General features: G+C 35.4%; 1 protein-coding gene and 2 long non-coding RNA genes across 3 annotated transcripts; all 3 read right to left on the bottom strand.

Annotated features, from left to right (window-relative positions):
* Nucleotides 1-1,922: 1,922 nt before the first annotated feature.
* Nucleotides 1,923-4,886, bottom strand: LOC132804266 (uncharacterized). The gene is made up of 2 exons (XR_009639392.1): nucleotides 4,824-4,886; nucleotides 1,923-2,910 (listed from the first exon to the last, which is right to left on the bottom strand). It is a non-coding gene; the product is annotated as an uncharacterized LOC132804266 (long non-coding RNA).
* A 5,662-nt stretch (nucleotides 4,887-10,548) lies between these two features.
* On the bottom strand, nucleotides 10,549-11,775 carry LOC125419748 (uncharacterized). Its single transcript, XR_009639391.1, has 3 exons — nucleotides 11,008-11,775; nucleotides 10,774-10,868; nucleotides 10,549-10,580 (listed from the first exon to the last, which is right to left on the bottom strand). It is a non-coding gene; the product is annotated as an uncharacterized LOC125419748 (long non-coding RNA).
* A 393-nt stretch (nucleotides 11,776-12,168) lies between these two features.
* LOC132804065 (TMV resistance protein N-like) lies at nucleotides 12,169-19,684 on the bottom strand. Its single transcript, XM_060817961.1, has 3 exons — nucleotides 19,456-19,684; nucleotides 13,200-13,284; nucleotides 12,169-12,604 (listed from the first exon to the last, which is right to left on the bottom strand). Exons 1-3 carry the CDS (start codon nucleotides 19,682-19,684, stop codon nucleotides 12,169-12,171), a joined length of 750 nt encoding a protein of 249 aa, XP_060673944.1.
* Between the last annotated feature and the right edge of the window lie 1,018 nt (nucleotides 19,685-20,702).

The following is a 20,702-nucleotide window of genomic DNA, read 5'->3' on the forward strand; positions in this document are numbered from 1 at the left end:
ATAAAAAATTAAAAGAAAATTACTAATAATGTTCTAAAAAGTAAAAAATATAGAGTCTAAATATAATTAAGAAAAAAAACTAATGGATCTAAATGAAATTTACTTTTAATTAAGTGATTTTTTTAACAAGAATTACAATACATTCTAAATATTTTTGGTAGTTTTACTAGTAGGCCAAATCTATAAAAAATAAATAAATAAAAAAGTTCCAGGTTGCATATATGATAACTAAAAGTGTGAAATAAACTATTGGGCTAGTAATTTTCTTATGGGGAATTTGGTCCAATGTTCCTTTTGAAAGAGCTTTGAAGATATATACCCACCGAATTGTAAACTTTTTTACTTTGCCCTTTAATATCCATTACGCTCTTAAAAAACTTTTAAAAGACCTATATGTTTCTTCTCTCCCTATTTTGCTTCTTCTTCTTCTTTCAACTCCAAACGCCTTCACTTCCACGGCATTCATGTTCGTGCTTTTGCAAATGCTACTGCTGCTGACTCTGGCAATGGCAATGGAGTCGTACTAGCTCCAGAGAAGAACCCATATGTTACTCCTTATGGAAGACAGTATTTCCCTCTAGCTGCCATTGTTGGTCAAGTACTTTCCTTTAACTCTTTTTTTTTTTTCCCCTTCTTATGGAGAAAACAATGCTTTTTTCTTGTTAACTATGCATTTTCTTATGAAAATGGAATATGGGTTTTAGTATGGTGTTTTTAGTGAAATGGGTTTAAATTATTTGAATTTCTTGAACTCTTTTTGGAGTTTTGGTTATCAGAGAATTTGTAGATTAATTTTGTATTTGGGTGTGATGGCTTGGTGTTACTATAAGGGTTTTGGTAATTATTGATGAAACCTACGGTAATTTATTCAGCAAGGACAAATTGATTACCGTAGGTTGCATTGGTAATTACTGAAGGCCCGACGATGATAAATTTTTTTGCCAATTTGAAAACTTTTTCAAAACTTTTGGGATTTTTTCTCTTTAGGAACATTGAAGAATGTATATTTTGCATGTTGTTGCATTTAACACACATTAGGGGACTTGTGGGGGCCAAAACATTGGTGAAATGTATAATCATAGAGGTTTCGGTAATTACCGATGAAACTTACAGTAATTTTTCCAGCAACTACAAATTAATTACCGTAGGTTTCATCGGTAATTACCGAAGGCCCTACGGTAATCAAATTTTTGTGCCAATTTGAGAGATTTTTCAGAACTTTTGGGGTTTTTTCTCCTTAGGATCATTGAAAAATGTATATTTTGCATGTTGTTGCATTTAACACACATTAGGGGACTTGTGGGGGAAAAAAATTGATAAAATTTGATTATCATAGGGGTTTCGATAATTACCGATGAAACCTATGGTAATTTTTCCAACAATTACAAATTGATTACCATAGGTTTCATCGGTAATTACCGAAGGTCCTATTGTAATCAAATTTTTGTGTCAATTTGAGAACTTTTTTAGAACTTTTGGAATTTTTTTTCTCTTTAGGATCATTGAAGAATGTATATTTTGCATGTAATTGCATTTAACACATATTAGGGGACTTGTGGGGGCCAAAAAATTGGTCAAATGTGATAACCATGTTGTTGCCAATTCTTTTATTTTTCATTTTGAATCATTACAATTTAATATACCTACTTTGATAATGTGTATTTGCGGGAAGAATAAATGATTATTCCCACCATAATTCGATACACACATTAATATCGTATTATCATGATAATGCCATCTTTATAACGATAAATAATATATGAAATACTTAAAACACAATACTATTTTACCAAAGTAATACCACCTCCTTTTTCCTTTCCTCTATGAAAAAGCATCTCTCACCTCTCCTCTTGTAAGCATATGAAAGACTTAGGAAAAATTGCATTCACATTATAGGGAACAAGGGAATACCGGACCATATATGCTTTTAAGGTGAGGATCTTTTTAATTATCATCAAAATTGCGTTTAAATTTTTCTTTCACAAATCATCCAAATTTACAATTATTTTTTAACAATGTATTGCACCATAGAACATGTTGAGTGCAACATTCTTTAATGATAAAAAATATAAGAAAGAACACAATCTGCAGACCCACTCTCTCTCGCTTTCTCTTCTCTCTCCCAAGCTCTCTTCGTCTGCAGACCTGCTCGCTCACCAAATAGATGTCGAATGCGGTGACTCCGAGGCTTGTATATCCAATCAGTTCAAAGGTTTCCAAATCCCAAAATTTCACAGTTCTGTTTGCTGAGCCTCGAAAAAGATTTGTATGTAAAAACATTACTAGTTGCTTCTTAAACATTTTAACAAGATTTAAATGATCCCCGAAAACGAATAATAATATAAAGGACTTATACAAACCATTTTGATATAGTTATAGAAATATCAACTTGAAAATCATTAACAAGGCAGCAAGCCTGTCATATATTTGCAACAATTTCTACAGCAAGGCGCTGACAAGTTTAATTAACTCAACTCATGAAAGCAACTTGGCTTCCGACCTCTACAACGGCAATTTTTTTCATGTGCTTTTTATATCACATACCATCACCTTCAACTCTAGAGGAGATAACCAGTCCATGTCAAACCTACCCTGAATATGTTTTTTTTGGGTATGAAATTAATAAGCCTATAGAAATAATAATAATAATAGAGCAGGGAAGGAGAGGGACCACACCAATACACTAAACAACAAAACTTTCCCATTCACAAACCTAGTAAATCAAAGGATATCTCAAGCTCGGATAAAAAGGCCTAGACCTCAAACATTTGACATGCTTGTTTCTACATTTTTCTTTCAAAGAAAAAAAAAAAAAAAACACACACACACACACACACCCACCTAGCTGTAGCTCCAGTGGCGAAAATCAGACTGTGGCATAAGAACTTCATAAGAAAACTTCATAAAAGCCTAAGAACCATAAGTAACAAATAAATCAAGGTCATTACATTTAAACAAAATATATTGCTAAAATCAAAATTATGCAATAATATAAATATTTATAATAAACAAGTACTTTTTCCAAATAGAATTTCATTAAGTTCTCAAAAGTAGTCACTTAAAAAAAATTCATAAAAATATTCAAAAGTCTATATTAGATATACTGCAGTCATTACGATAAGGGTGGTCAACAAAGGCTTATAAAGCCCCTATCAAAGGGTCACTACAAGAGGATATCGAATTTGAAGAGTATTGGTATCGGCAAGAGGGGAGCTATGAGTCACCTGGGCTGCCAACTTTTTGGTTGGTTGATTCTCAAAACCATATAAAGAGAAATAACTTAACAAAAGAAATTACATATTATATTGCTTCTCTACCAAATTTCCATTAAATTTTCACACATATTATTTAAAACTCATAATCATTGTTATTAAAGCATAGCCATCCCATAATTAATTAGCCTTTACATTATCTTTTTTCATCCCTCTCTCTATCAACTCTCTGGTCTAACATTGTTGTTAGTGGCCATTCTGGTTTTAGGCTAAGGTAGCCTTTCCATTAATTTGACAAACTTTTAAGGTATTAGAGAGTGGACCTAACTCTGCATATGAAGCAAATTAAATAGATACAAAACAAGACACTCAAGTATCAACCCAAAAAAAAAATGACACTTAGAACAGGAAATGACTAAGACAAACTGCAAGGCTTCTCCAGCAATTTTTTCTAGTCAATTAACTACAATTCAATACCAAACAAGTGGCATTAGCCATCAACAAGCAAAAGTGGTCAGCGCCCTCATGCAACACCCATGAATAAATCCTCAATGATCACCATCTGTGTCTTCACCAGGTCAGCCACTGTTCTTTTAAACTCTGTATTGTAAGATGGAAGCATGTTCTGTATCCTTTAATGGTGAGACTACGCTAGAATTCTTCTATACCCTTTAACGATGAGAATATGCTTGAATTCTTCTACATGGGATGTTCTGATAATGTAATACTTAAAAATTGGAGCTTTCATAAGAGCTATTAAATTCACTTCTTTAGTGGCTTGTTCATAAAGACTTCTTTGGTTGGCAGCTATTCTTATATTATTCTACAACCCTCTATAGTCCTTTAGTTGTGACACTAGAGGCATTTTTAGTTACTACAGGCATTTTTAGTTGTGACACTTCAAAGATAATCAAAAGAAAGTAGGAACACAAATCTACAGAAGTATTGGCATTAAATCCTTAACAAGAAAAAGATTAGGTGTATTATCTGAACCACATCATCGTAGAGTTGAAGTGATTTCCAATGCCCAGTGACTGACTGTTATTTACTCTGACAAAGGGGCTTATCCAATTTATCAGAGAGAACTAAGGTATGATTTCTTTGTTGCATGAATAAATATTACTGGAGAAAAGAACAATCTACCAAATTATAACTCTAGAAAGAATATCCTAAGCAATTAATGCCATACTTACCAGTTTTGGTCCTCAACATTGCTTTTCCATAGGAATTATAACTACGAGAAAACTGGCATGTAAATGCTTAAATGTGGCGGGCCAATAATCAATGCATTCAAAGAGAAAAGAACAGAAATTCTTCAAGAAAAGAAATCTTTCCAATGAAATGTGAAGCTATTGTAATCATCTATGTCATTTAAGTCCTTAAGTTGCCTTAGGCCCACAACATGTCAACAACTATTAGTGCAGCTAGCAAAATAACAACTTTAGACTAGATTGAAACTAACGTACACTCCAGGCCTACTTATTTTCTAGGGATAAATTGAAGTCAACTAATAACTTAAAAAAAAAGTCTATTCAATGAATGTTAAAAAAGAAAAAGAAAAATATGCTTCAAATACATTGACAATCATATTTGTAGGTAGATAGCTCATACCTCAACACCTCAACTTTAGATTACAGCTTTTGTTGGCTAATTTATGTCCAAGTTCACTCCTCATGTAACACCTGTCAGGACCCGTCCAAAATTCCTCACCGGAACCCTAGACAAGCCCTGATCCCAGGGAAACCCTACTTGACCCTCCAATGGAAAATCCGGCAGAACCTCCTCTAAGGGTTGGACTTACCACAAATTTCCTGCACTGAAAAGACACTTCTATAAACATCCCTTTATTCCTCCCATGTTACTATAATGTAATTCCACAAATTGCAGCACTTCAAAAGAATAACAATAATCAGTGCATAATTAACAACTAAATGTCCAATACGGTATACAGAGCATTATACAAATATATGTGGAATTAATACAATGACTGTTAATTAAATGTCCAATACAGTATACAGAGCATTATACAAATATATGTGGAATTAATACAATGACAGATAAAGAAGTAATACAAGATGAAGAGGAAAAAGGGAAGAAGTGCTTCTTGTACTTTCGGCAATGAACTGAGACGTCGGGCTCGCCCCGGACGATTAACGTCTCCCAACCTGGACCTAAGGGAACGAAATTTAAAAATATGAGATGCTAATCATCTCAGTGAGTGACCCTACCTACTAAACACTTTTAATATTAATAATACAACAAATAAAGGAACTTAATTAATACTAGCAATTAAATAAATAAATAATAATAAACATTTGAAAGTAATAATTTCTCTCAAAACCCTCACTATTCACTCCATTGGAAATGTTCCCCTTTTAAAACATTTTCACAAAACCCATTATTCGTACTTCCCGAAAACCAAGGGATCAAACAATTTAATAAATAGTAGATAAATACCCCAAATATAAATAAAATATAATAAATAATTTTTGAACACTTTGAGATTTGAAATTTCCATCTGAAAATTTATACTTGACGCACCATACCATATACCAGTGATGCCCTCCAATACCCAGCGTCCCGAGCACCGACTGGCGGGAAGGTTAAAGAGAGAAACTTGCATACGGCACTTCGGCGTTCCAACAGTACCGCTGCTGAAACCGTCATCCCGGCCAAGAAGGGGGCGGCTATGTGCACTATATAAAACTTGCCTGCCCTCGGTCCAATGGCAACTCACGGGAGACATAATAACTTGCGCGCTAACCACATATACACCAGAACACCAATACTGTATGAGTGCGTCTAAAATAGTTATTAAATTAATTATTACCGTACCGATTTTCTAAAAATTACCGTGGGAAATATACCGGTTCTCAATTTCACCATCCCACATATTTTCCTTTATTATACCCAGTATAAAACCATCGATAACAATATAAAAATAATTTTTCTCGAATCACAAAATCCATCAAATAATATTCCACGGGCATAATTATAAAATTTAAACCACCAATTAAATAAATATTTTTCTTAAAATATTCAAACCAATTATGCCCAAAAATAATATAAAAATCACATATGATTTATTATTGAAAATACCTTGCTCATGCGTAATAAATAAAATTAAATCACAATAAAATAAAAATTGGGGTTTTTGAATAATCCAAAATTTACGTTTAGTGCCAACAAACATATACGCAATTATAAAATAATAATTTTTCACAATTATAATTAAATTGCACCACATGAGCATAATTCCAAATATCATTTAAACACCAATTAAATATAATTAATTACCCAAAATATTTTTAAAGGTGGGTCACTCACCTGGAGCACGCAATTAACCTAAGATCCTTCATGGGATCAATTCCACGATGCATACGTGCTCCTAAAACAACGATTCACACACAGTCAAATAAATTAATATTTTATTCGGATAAATAATACCCGGTACCCGGAGGGTCTAACACAAACGTTAACCAAAATTGACAAATTATATGTCTATGGAAAGCTTGTGAGATGAGGATCACATTACCGACCTCCATTGAGCTCAATTCAACCTGTGGTGGCCAGAATTTGGCCGGAAAGCTTCGGCCGAGTTTAAACTTGAGGGATCTCTCAAACGGTGGGGATTTTGGGCAATCTAACCCCGGAAATGGACTCAGAGGGGTCAAAAATGGTGGGATAGAGGTATGGGTCGAGCCGGATTGGCAGAAAAACACAAGAAAAGAGGAGAGAGAAAATTTCCGACCGACGGCTTCTCTAACCCGATCTGGGCACGTCCGGCGACCGGTGGCAGTGAAATTTTGTAGCCGAGCTTGCCTCATCCCCCGCTCATCTCTGGCCGGTGCGTGTAGCAAGGTGGTGGCCGAAAACAAAGAAACAGTGACGGCCCGAGAGGAAGAAGGAAAGGAAAAGAAAGAGAAAGAAAATAAATTAAAAATAATTAAATACTATTAAAAATAATATTATTATATAAAATAATAATAAAATAATATGGTATTAAACATGGTTGACATGTGGCATCTCAACATGGTGACACATGGTCACATTTATTAAGTCACACGTGGCACATTGTTACATGATTAAAAATAATATTAAAATAATACAGTATTTGAAAAACTCTACAGGTTCATAACTTTCAAACCACATGTCCAAATCGGACGTGCCGCTAGTCTACAGACTCGTATCGACAAGTACTTCACAACCATGCAGGAGTCAAAGCTCAACTTTGCATGAATAAAAAGTCAACTCCAGCACCCTTTGGACAGTTTGGACCTCAACTTGTTTTGCTCATAACTTTCAAATTGTAGCTCCGTTTTCAACGTGCTACTAGTCTACGAACTTGTGCCAATGTGTACTTTGTAATGGTACCTCAGTCAACCTAGAATTCCATCCGAGTCAAAAATGTCAACTTTTGACCCCTTCGGTCAATTGTCAACGGTCAAAGTCAACGGTCAACGGTCAACCTCGGTTAAAGTTGGAAAATTTCGGTTGTACTTTGGGACGGGGTGTTGTAACACCCCGTCCCGAACCACGTCGGATTTTTTGCACGTTGACCGTTGACCGAGTGTGTCAAAAGTTGACTTTTTGTTCCAATTGAAATTTCTAGTTGATCGTGGTACCGTGGCGAAGTATATGATACCCCGAGTTTGTAGACTAGTAGCACGTCAAAAATGGAGCTACAGTTTGAAAGTTATGGGCAAAACAAGTCGAGGTGCAAACTGTCCAAAAGGTACCGGGAGTTGATTTTTTATAGTTGTATAATTTTGTTTTGACTTTTGTATGGTTGTAAAGTACTCATCGATACGAGTTCATAAACCAGTGGCACGCATAAATTGGACATCTGGTTAAAAAGTTATGGACATGTGAAGTTTGCCAGATACCGTAATATTTTATTATATCTGGCTTAAGTGCACAGTAATGCCACATGTCGACACCTGATTGGTCCACATGGGTGAACAGTGTCATCCACGGTGGCTTTTATTTGGTAAAAACATCGGGAAAGGAGAGAGAGAGGGAGAGAGAGAATCGCCGGCCACCGGAGTTGTCAAATTTTCCTACCGATTCTTGCTACACGCGACGACCAGACGGGAGTGCCTCCTCATTCCCGACCGAACCCTAAAATTTCACGGCCAACCGACCGGCGACGCGCCCAGATCGGGGCTTTTTCTGGCGGCGGCGCCTAATCCTTCAACCGCCGAGATCTCCACATTCCGACCTCCGTTCTTGTCACCGCCGGTACCGTTGGAACCCTCTCGCTTCAAGCTATAAAACCTCCAAAAATCTCGACCATCAACCGTTGCACGCGCCGTCGGTGGCTACGGTTGCAGGTGATCGCGACGGCTTGCCGGAGAACTCCCTGTTCCCGCAAGTACCCAGTCCCGTCTCTGGTCCCTCTCCACTAATTCCGACCCCCTGAATCCAAATCCGGCGTCGTTTTCCTCCAATTCGCAACGGTTTGGGAGAATCGAAGAGTTGAATCCCGAAAACTTTCCGGCGAGATTCCGGCCACCTCGGGTCCGATCTCCGGGAAGTAAGATCGGATCCGTGATCCTTGTCACTCAAGCTTCGATTCGGTATATTACTCATAATTTTTGGTTGTCGTTTGTGTTTGCTCCCTGGGTACCCATTTGGGTGTTACCCGATTAAAATATTAATATATTTGGTTTGGTGTCTGTGGATGTTTTAGGTGAATATGTGGGTAGTGGAGTTGATCCTGCGAAGGATCTTAGCTGATATACGTGCTTGAGGTGAGTGACCCACCTTTAAAAATAATTTTGGGTAATTAATTATATTTAATTGGTGTTTAATTGATATTTGAAATTATGCTCATGTGGTGCAATTTAATTATAATTGTGGAAAATTATTAGTTTATAAGTACGTATATATTTGTTGGTGCTAAACGAAAATTTTGGGTTATCCAAAAACCCCGATTTTCATTATTGTGATTTAATTTTATTTATTACGCATGAGCAAGGTATTTTCAGTAATAAATCGTATGTGATTTTAATATTATTTTTGGGCATAATTGGTTTAAATATTTTAAGAAAAATATTTGTTTAATTGGTAGTTTAAATTTTATAATTATGCCCGTGGAATATTATTTGATGGATTTTGTGATTCGAGAAAAATTATTTTTATATTGTTATCGATGGTTTCGTACTGGGTATGCTAAAGGAAAATATGTGGGATGGTGAAATTGAAAACTGGTATATTTCCTACGGTCATTTTTGGAAAATCGGTACAGTAATAATTAATTTAATAATTATTTTAGATGCACTCATACAGTATTGGTGTTCCGGTGTGTATATGGTTAGCGCGCAAGTTATTATGTTTCCCGTGAGTTGCCATTGGACCGAGGGCAGGCAAGTTTTATAGTGCACATAGCCACCCCCCTCCTTGGCCGGGATGACGGTTTTAACAGCGGTACTGTCGGGACGCCGAAGTGCCGTATGCAAGTTTCTCTCTTTAATCTCCCCGCCAGTCGGTGCTCGGGACGCTGGGTATCGGAGGGCATCACTGGTATATGGTGTGGTGTGTCAAGTATAAATTTCGGATGGAAATTTCAAACCCCAAAGTATTCAAAAAATTATCTATTATATTTTATTACATTTTATTTATATTTGGGGTATTTATCTACTAATTATTAAATTATTTGATCCCTTAGTTTTTGAAAAATACGAATATCGGATTTTGTGAAAATGTTTTAAAAAGGGAACATTTCCAACAGAGTGAACAGTGAGGGTTTTGAGAGAAATTATTACTTTCAATTGTTTATTATTTGTTTATCTATTTAATTGTTGGTATTAATTAAATTCTCTTATTTGTTATATAATTAATATTAAAAGTATTCAGTAGATAGGGTCACTCACTGAGATGATTAGCATCTCACGTTTTTAAATTCCATTCCCTTAGGTGCAAGGGGTGGTAGATGTTTTTCCGAAGCGAACCAAATCTCTGTCGCTGTCATAGTTCGAGAAGTTACTTTTGTCTTCATTTATTTCAATTGTATTGTTTTTTTCATCCCTGTTGTATTCTATGCTTCATAGTACTTCATGAAACTCTGTATACTGTTTCGGACATTTATATATTAATTATGCACTGGATTACTGTTATTCATTGAAGTGCTGTAAATTGTGGAATTATATTGTAGTAACGTGGGAGGAATAAGGGGACGTATATAGAAGTGTGTTTTTCAGTGCAGGAAATTTGTGGTAAGTCCAACCCTTAGGGGAGGTTCTGTCGGATTTTCCTTTGGAGGGTCCGGTAGGGTTTTCCTGGGATCAAGACTTGTCTAGGGTTCCGACGAGGAATTTTGAACGGGACCTGACATCTCAACTCCAATACAGAATCAGCTTTCATAGCCTACGCATAGAAGGAAAAATCTAACATAAACAAATATATAAACTTGACATAACTATACACTAAGAATTCAGTCATCAATTCACTTCTACCTAACACAACACCTCTATACGCTGAAGCAAATAAGTACAAGAACATATATAAAAATGCTACAATGACCCATGTTTGGAGAGAGAGAAGGATATATTGACTATACCAGGCAATCTCCAAATGCTCTAGCCACAAGAGCAATCTCATATGATTGACCAAGAGAATCATTCCTACTTCTAGGATAAGCCGGTTAATCCCTGACTAATTAAATCCTCCAAATTCACAAAAAGCAAATGCAAAAGCCTTATACACCCAAATAAAGAGAGAATTTTGTAGCTTTACAGCTTTAAAAATAAAATAAAAATTAAAAAAAATCAATAAACTGATAAAAACAAATTACCCGTTTGAACGAAGATGGATTCAAAGATCAAACCCTCATCGAAACAAAATTCAAATCTTTTAGACCACTATCAGCTCTTTCCTTGAAATAATAAAAAACAACAGTAGCTCCACTCCTCCGGATGTCAATAACCCTCTCCACATTCTCACCAACTGAACAAGAACTCTCACTGCAATCTACTGCGGTCTTGTAGTGATCTGAAACCACCACTCTGCTGACCTTGGAAGAGATTTCCTGAACAAACCCAGACAGATCCACGAAGTCTAGAAGGTAAATATCGCTGATTACGGCCAGAGGGAGCTGATTGGAAGCGATGGGGTTGTAGACATATGTTGGGGAAGAACATCACCAGAAGACAAGCAGCAGAGAAGAAGAGGTGAGCTGCTAAAGCTGTAAACGCTCTGTCTGGATGTGGAATGTGGTAGGTGAGATGTTGATCAGTGAGAGAAAAAAATTGCACGTGGTTTACAGAGTAAGGATAAAGTTGAAATAATGAAAAAAAGATGGGTAAATGAAAAAAGTTTTAAAGGACAGGAGTATTTTTCATTGAGGTGTTTAAAATAAGGATATAAGGCCAAATTCCCTTTTTCTTATTCTTATACGAAAAACGGCAAACAGGTAGATCATGAGCTAGCCCACTATGCTTTAAGTTTGGTTTAAGGACCTCTGTTGCTCTCTGACTTTATTCATGATAATATATATTCTGCTCGTGTTGATTTATTGCTAATATTATTTAGACTCCACATTTTTTAAAAAACTCTTTATTTACCTCTTTTCTGTTTTTATTTACCTCTTTTATTAATTAATTTTAATAACTAAAATTAAACAATATTTAAAATCAATATTTTATAATTAAATAATATTCTAAAAATATAATTTTGTCATTTAATTATTAAAATTAACTAATAAAAATTGATAAATAAGTTAATTTGGATATTTTAAAAAATAGGAGAGAAATAAATTATAATTTTTCAAAAGCATACATCTAAGTCACATCATGATAAAACTGAAGACTTGTGGATGCAAATTTACCTTTGACTTAATAAAATTTTCTCATTTTATTTTGAAAAAAAAAAAATATATATATATATACATACATATATTGGGCCTTAGTATCAGACACATCCGATTTTGCACTACTTACTAGTAATAATAAATTAATTACCTGGATTTCCTCGAATTCAATCCAGTTAGATTAGACGCTACTGTCAATGCAGCCCTCCATTGAGGCACCTTCTCCATTTCGTCTTTAAAACGTTCTTCAAGTTTACCGAATGCAACTTTATAGCTCCCCTTCTGTCGTCGTACATCCGATGGATCTATCTCATAAAAGATTGGAATGACAGCACTCAGCTTATTTCTTTTCTTGCATTCAAGAATTTCCACCAGTTCATTCAAACACCACGTAGATGAAGCATAATCTTTCGAGAAAATGATAACCCCAATTTTGGAATTCTGGATAGCTTGGCTAAGTGTGGGGGAAATTTCATCACCGACCTGAAGTTCATGATCATCCATGAAAGTTGAGATATGCTTTGCTGATAAAGCAGCATAAAGATGGCTAACAAATTTATAGCGGGTGTCTTCACCTCTGAAACTGAGAAACACATCATATTTTTCTTGAATCTCATACTTTTGTTGAGGAGAGATTGGCGAAGAAAGAGAAAAAGAAGAAAAGAAGAAGCCATGTTTACAAATTAAAGCTTCTTTAGTGAAGAATGGTGTAGATACAGAGCTAAATATGGAAAAAACTTTATAAGGTAGATCCAAAAAAATGTTGACCAAAAGGACTAGGACTTATAACAGTAAGTCAGCAGTCAATGCCAATGCCCATATAGCGGGTGTCTTCTTTCATGCTTGTTTTGATCCTATGACTAATAAAATCTACCACTCACGGCATGTGGCGTCTGTGGAACACATTTTTCCACACAAAATTCGTCTCTTTCTCAAACTCGGGTGTTTGACCGATACACCTACTACTCCTCTTTCTATCCATAGCTTACCTCATCAATATCTATCTCACACTCAACCTTCTCTAACACGCAATTACCTACTCTCCTCTTCAAATATCTCCTTCTCTCTGCTTTTTTCCTCCGCAGAATATTCGTACCAACTCCAATCCCTCTCATACAGTCATGTCTCTTTCTTCCCCAATTTCAAAAAATGGGTGCCGGCCTTTATTAGTTACTCACCATAAAATCCGTGACACCACACCTGCCTCCACTTCACAAAGTTCTGTTTCCCATACCTGCTCTCCACCTCTCCCTTCAGCTTTTCCTAAATGCACACATTCCATGCGTACTAGAGATCTAAATCAAAATTTCAAACCAAAGCTTTTACCAGATTTCTTCCCCGCCTCAAAGGTCTCACCCGATTTTGATGTGGAGCCACGAACAATGTAAAATCTCAATGGCGTCGGGCCATGGAATCTGAATACCAAGCCCTCCTGTACAACCAGACTTGGGAGCTGGTACCCCCTCCAACTTCACAAACCATAGATGTTTCGGAATTGGAGACGAATCGATGAACATCGGGTGATAAGGATGCCAGAATAGCACTAAGAAGAAGAGAATCCTGAAGAACCCCAAAAGGTGTAGTCAGGATTTGGAGAACTAGCTGAGTCGGGTAGAACCGGTGATGGGCATGGAAGAGTGCCATCAATGAATCCATGTAAATCATATTCTATCAACAAAGCATCAAATAGTAAGTGGTTTCTATTAATTTTAGTGGACCTTGAGTTGCAACGTTAATGACAACAAGACTCCTGTTAGCAAAAAGAGGGTTGGTGCTAACAGTTAGAGGATTTGCAGAGGTGTGTTTCGAAGTGGGTGTTGAGACAGTTGACATGATGACGATGATGATGGTGAAGAAAAGAGCTCGTTTGAGTCAATTGAAGGCTCTGATACCATAAGAGATAGTAGCAGATATAAAACGAAATTATATTATTAGTTTTCTTATTAAGGCCTGCTTTGCTTTACCTTAGTTTTCTTTTCATAGAAAACTTAGTACTTCTAGTATATGAAGAGAAAAAAAATAATAATAATAAAAAAGATAAAAAATAAAAAAATAAAAAAAATAAAAAAATGAAAGAATGCATGGAATAAATTAAGAATCCCACAATCAAAAAGATCAATATCTCACTGCATACTTCTACAATAAATTTTTTTAAAAAAATAAAAAATCCCACTGCATATCTAAAAAGTGTAATTTACACATTTAAAATTTGAGTCAGCAGATATATTTACCCTTTTTAAATTGATGTCGATTGAAGACTATACTTCAAATTACTTTCTTGGAAAGAACATCCAACAAATCATTAATTAATTAAGAACCAGATACATTTAGTTCAAGAACCATTTACTACAGATTAGAAAATTTTACACAAACGCATTATGACATGTCATTTTCATGCAAAAACCAAGACTTTTAACTAGATCTATATATATATATATATATATATATATATGTATATATATGGTGTGTCTATGATGCAGTCCATTCTAATGTGGAAAGAGTCGGCTTTGGAGTATCTGTGAAACAACAAGTTGATGCTTTTTAAAAGTCAAGTATCGACTTTCATGTGGATCCGCATGCAGATGGACCGCACCATAACAAGGCCGTGTGTATATATATGTATATATATACACCTTTTCTCATTAGCCAGATTAGCTTTAAGCTGATTAGATAATATGTTTTTAAGTCAAGCATATATTTTTGACCATAAAAAATATATATAATTAATTAAATTCATAAGCAGGTTATATGTAGCAAAAGATGCTAGTGCTGCTTATTGAGTACCATTAGTGACAAATTAGAAAGGCTTTCAAATGCACCTATTATATTATACTCAGAAAGTTTAATTGAGAATATTGTTCAACTGGATGTAAAAAACTCAGAACCATATTCATAGATAATCTATAATTTTTATTTTTATTTTAAATTTGTTCAGAAAATATATGTAAAATGGTTCATATTGGTTAAAGAAATTCATGTTGATAGCGCAAAAACTTTCCAAACCAATGACATGATCAGAAAGAAGACCAGAGGAAGAGAAAACTTTAACAAGGCGCGCACTCACTTTTCCTGTTACTCCACGTGATTTAACTTTTTGAAAAATATTTTCTTCCTTTTTCCTTTCAATTGCCCCTCTCATCTGTCATGTTTCTACTATCTTCATTGTCTTTGTTCGAATTCCCACTGAAAGCTACAACTTCCATAGCTTAAGCTAAGCTACAATCTCCATTGCCCTTGGTCACATTTCACTTTATACTACTACATGGCTTAAGCTAAGATTATCTAAATTTACGTATATTGAAATGGTCATTAAGATGTCTGTGCTTTTAGGAAGATTGAGAGGCAGATTAAGGAAGTAGTAGAAGGGAAGTTGATGATACTAATTGTATAAGCTCACTAAAATCTCTCCCGTTTTCCACCAAATTGAATCACCCAGACTTAGTCTCTAGAAGATAAAGATGAAAAAGTTTTTGATATCATAATAAGTTATGATTAGCTTGAAAAATTTAGACTCCTAAGAAGTGGACCCAACACACAAGTTGGCTCTTGAAGGAGACAATTGACAGTAGCTTTCATTTAAAATTAAATTTTTAAGCTCTTGTCCATGGTCACATACTGATCTAGTAATGGAGTTGAGGATTATAAACTTTGATCAAAATATGTATGAAACATATTATGGGAATATAATATATATATATATATATGGATCTACATATGTAAATAAAAATTTACAAAGTTTAATAAAATAAAATTGAGAACTTGAATGTCCTTAGCTTTAATCTGCTGGTTGAAAAATGGTCCGAGGCCTATGTGGTACCACAGTGTCCTTAAGACTATTTTTGTCCCACCAGTGCGGGTGTTTTTCGACAGCAATCTCCCAGGATACAATGGATTGCAAAGCTTCTAGACACAGCACCACCGAAGCTTTTCTTGAACTTTCAGTGTACTTGATCTTTACCATACTAACAATAATAAAACATGCAAAATACCTTTGATTTTCTTAGTTTTTCCAGTAACACTTGTGAATGAGAGAGAGAGTTATTCCAAAACCCAAAAACAATAAAAATCTCACTATATTTTTCCTCTATCTTTTTCCTTTTCCAAAACCCAAAAACGGAAATCAATAAAGTAAGCATTAATGGCCCAATTAAAGCCCAGTAATTCAAAATCATTCAAAACAAAAAATGTTGCAAACATTACAATACCCTACATGAATGATTTGACTACTAGGGACTATGCAAGACTCTGGTGGTAAAGCTCTATAATTGGAACTTGCATAGGATAGGTAGATGTTACTCTTTAAACCTTCCCTTGTGAGACTATATATTCTTTACTGACTAATGGTAGATGCGATATCTTTGAACCATTTTGTCATTTGTGTAAATGATAACATAGTTCACACAGATTTCTTCCTGGTACACTTCAGTTCTCACTCTTGTGTTCATTTTGGCCTTGAACACCTGTTTGGTTCTGCGAAAGTTTCTAAAGAATTACCCCTTTAATAATTCTCCTTTGAAGCGGCCACTCTTCTCTCTCACATAGGTGATTCCTTTTTCCAATGTAATCAGCATCACTATACAATGATTACTAAACACATACTTATAGGAATCATTAAAAGCATACTTTATGCTTAACCTCTTTCTATCACTGTTTCATCATAGGAATGGGTAGAGGATTTACCCCTACAGTGATCCATACTAGTCTATACAATTGTGTTGTCCCATTGAACCTAGATCTTGGGATCTCTAGTCAAATAGGTTGGGTTTCCATCATATTGACTTTACACATGGGCTTTAATCCCATTTCCCTCGATGATTTCTCAAATAGGTTGGGATTCGCAATGTTATCTTTAGACTTTACATAGTCTATTGAGATAACTTCAGTTGAGATTAATTGTCTAATAGAATTGTGTTTACGACGAATGTGTCTAGACTTTCCATTATACATCACATTCTGTGACCTGCCAATAGCAGATTGACTATCACAATGTATACTTATCGGTGGCACAGGTTTCGGCCACCTCGGAATGTCATCCAAGAATTGGCGTAGCCATTCTGCCTCTTCACTGCATTTATCTAATGCGATGAATTCAAATTCCATTGTGGATCGAGCTATAACTGTTTGTTTTGAGGACTTCCACGTTACAACTGCACCAGCTAATGTAAATACATAGCCACCGGTGGATTTTGAATCCTTAATATCTGATATCCAGTTAGCATCACTATATCCTTCTAATACAGCTGGATATCTAGTATAGTGCAGTCTGTATTCACGAGTATATCGTAAGTATCTTAATACTTTTAAGATTCCTTTCCAATGATCCTCATTCTGATTACTCGTGTATCTACTTAGTCTACTTATAGCATAAGCTAAGTTTGGTCTTGTACAATTCATTAAGTATATCAGACTTCCAATCACCCTCGCATATTCCACTTGAGATACACTCTCTTTTTTATTTTTGGATAATTGTAAACTCACATCTACGGGTGTTCTGGCTATATTAGTATCATCTTTACTAAAATTAGCCAGTATTTTATCCGCATAATGCATTTGACTAAGAATGATTCCATTCGAAGTCCTTGTGATTTTTATTCCTAAAATCATATCAGCAAGCCCTATATCCTTCATGTCAAATCTAGATTTTAACATGGTTTTTGTAGTTCGGATCATATTGTCATCACTACCCACAATGAGTATATCATCTATATATAAACAAAGAATGACATATACATTCTTTGTATATTTTATGTAGATACATTTGTCACACTCATTTATTTTAAATCCATTATCTAGCATGGCATTATCAAATTTTTGATACCATTACTTTGGAGCTTGTTTTAGTTCATATAAGGACTTCACCAATTTATAGACTTTCTTTTCTTTTCCTGGTGCAGAGAAACCCTCGGGTTGCTCTATGTAAATCTCTTCATCTAGATCTCCATTAAAAAAGGTTATTTTCACATCCATTCGATGTACCTCAAGATCCTGCAATGCAGTGATTGCCAGTACCCTCCTTATGAAATTTCTTCTCGTCACTGGAGAATAAGTATAAAAATAATCAAGGCCTTCTTGTTGCTTATATCCTTTAATTACAAGCCTTGCCTTGTATTTATCAATGGTTCCATCTGCTTTCATCTCCCTTTTAAAAATCCATTTGTAACCTAAGGGTTTACAACCTAGAGGAAGATCAACTAACTCCCAAGTATGATTTTGTATCTCGCTTTTCACAGCTTCTTTCCATAAATTCCCTTCAGGAAAATTTATAGCCTCTTGGAAACTTTAAAGTTCACTTTCTAGTATCTACGTAAGAAAATCCAGACCGTAGGATTTTTCCATTCTTACTCTCTTGCTACGTCTAAGCTCAACCTCAGTCTCAACATCAGTTTCTTGTTCTTGATCACTATCATGATTATTTTGATCAATAGTATCATAAATTCGTTTAGACGAACTCGGTCTTTCTTCCACTTTATATGGAAAAATATGTTCAAAAAATGACACATTTCTCAATTCCATTATTATATTCTTGTGTATATCAGAATTTTCTGACCTATACACGAGAAACCGATATGCACTACTATTTTGTGCATATCCTATGAAAATGCAATCAACAGTTTTAGAACTTATCTTCACTCTCTTTGAAATTGGTACCATAACTTTGGCTAGACAACCCCACACTCTTAAGTAATTATAAGAAGGTTGTCTACCTTTACATAATTCATAGGGTGTCTTTACTTGGTCCTTTCGGGGCACCTTATTTAAAAGATCGTTCGCCGACAAAACGGCTTCTCCCACAAGTTCTGTGGTACTCCAGAAATTATCAACATTGTATTCATCATTTCTTTCAATGTTCTATTTTTCCAGTCAGCCACACAATTTGATTGCGGCGAATATGGTGGAGTAACATCATGTATTATGCCATGTTGAGCACAATACTCTCCAAATGTAGTCAAATACTCTCCACCATGATCACTTCTGATCACTTTAATTTTCCCGGTGAGTTGATTCTCAACTTTCATTTTATAGAGAATAAATTTCTCTATAGCCTCATCCTTGCTCTTTAGCAAGTATACATAGCAATATTTCATGCTATCATCAATAAAAGTGATAAAATACTTATTACCACTTCTAGTTGGTGCAAACTTTAAATCACATACATCACTATGTATTAAATCCAAAGGTTCATTATTTCTTTCAATTGTTTGATATGATAATCTCATTAATTTTACCTCTACATAAGTTTCACACTTATGTTTGGTATCAATATCGAACGTGGAAATATGATTCAAGTTAATTAACCTCCATAGAGAATTATAATAACATGACCTAGTCTACCATGCCACAAAATGGAAGACTCAAACAAGTAAACAGAAGAAGTACTAGCTTTATTATTAATATTCTTTGGCATTACAGTCATTACATTCAATTTGAACATACCATTGACTATATAGTCCTTTCCCACAAACATCCCATACTTGGATAAGATAAACTTCTCTGACTCAAACACTAAGCGAAAACTATGTTTGCTTAGCAACGATCTAGACACCAAATTCTTACGAATATCTAGAACATATAGTACATTATTTAGAGTCAGATCCTTCCCAGAAGTCATCTTTAGGACAATCTTGCCTTCCCCTTGGATTTTTGAATATGCAGAGTTCCCCATTTGCCTTTGGTTCAAAGGAGGTGAACATGCTTCTATCTGCACATACGTGGCGGGTTGCACCTATATCTATCCATCACTCTCTTGGGTTAGAACCCACTAGGTTCACCTCAGAGACAACAATGCTTAGGTCAATCTTATCAACCTCTCTTGTGATGTGCTCCATCGTTGTCTCTATGTTTTTCTTTCTCTTCGGCAGTCTACAATCCGCCGCTCTGTGACCCATCTTGTCACAATTGAAACATTTTCCTTGGAACTTGGCCTTCTTAGAGATGCCTCCTTTTAGCCCCACCTAGGAATTCTTTCCAGGTTTCTTCTTGTTCTTGGAGCTACTTCCATGCTCCACTTCATTCCGGCCTTCATGGATCTTCTATTAGACCTCCTATTATCATCTTCAATTCAAAGCTTTCCAATAAGAGCTTCCATGTCCATTTCCTTTCTCTTGTGCTTGAGATAATTTTTGAAGTCTCCCTAACTAGGAGGCAGCTTCTCAATCATTGCAGCAACTTGAAAGGCTTTATTAATGACCATCCCTTCAGCAAGATGTTCTTAGATGAGCACTTGCAGCTCATGTGCTTGACTCATCAATGACTTGGTATCTACCATCATGTAGTCCAAGATATAGCCTACAACAAACTTTTTGGATCCAGTATTCTCAGTCTTGTACTTCCGGTCCAAAGTTTCCCACAGCTTTTTTGCTGAATTTGTGCCACAGTACACTTCATACAAGGCATCGGATAGGCCATTCAAGACATAACTCTGACATAAGTAATCGAAATTCTTCCACGCATCCATCGCCATCAGAGTCTCCTTATCACTTTTATTATCACTTGGTAGTGCCTCCTCAGTTAGAAACCTCGCAAGGCCTAAAATAGTCAAGTAGAACAACATTTTCTATTGTCACCTTTTAAAATTAGCCCCATCGAACTTCTTAGGTCTCTCTGCACGACCAGTAGGAGGAGGCATTTGAAACATAGGAGTCTGAGAAGGCACTTGTGCAGCAGGCACATCTTCATTTGCC

Source organism: Ziziphus jujuba, chromosome 6 (assembly GCF_031755915.1).
Source record: "Ziziphus jujuba cultivar Dongzao chromosome 6, ASM3175591v1".
Classification (NCBI taxonomy): domain Eukaryota; kingdom Viridiplantae; phylum Streptophyta; class Magnoliopsida; order Rosales; family Rhamnaceae; genus Ziziphus; species Ziziphus jujuba.

Excerpts from the sequence above, each read along its gene's own strand:
- LOC132804065 (XM_060817961.1), bottom strand. The coding sequence starts at position 19,684 with ATGGGGAACTCTGCATATTCAAAAATCCAAGGGGAAGGCAAGATTGTC. Across the intron at positions 13,285-19,455 it reads AAAGGACTATATAGTCAATG|GAAAAGCTGAAGGGAGAGGT; the intron begins GTATGTTCAAAT and ends GTGTGCATTTAG. Across the intron at positions 12,605-13,199 it reads GTGGTGTCACGGATTTTATG|TTTCAGAGGTGAAGACACCC; the intron begins GTGAGTAACTAA and ends TGTGTTTCTCAG.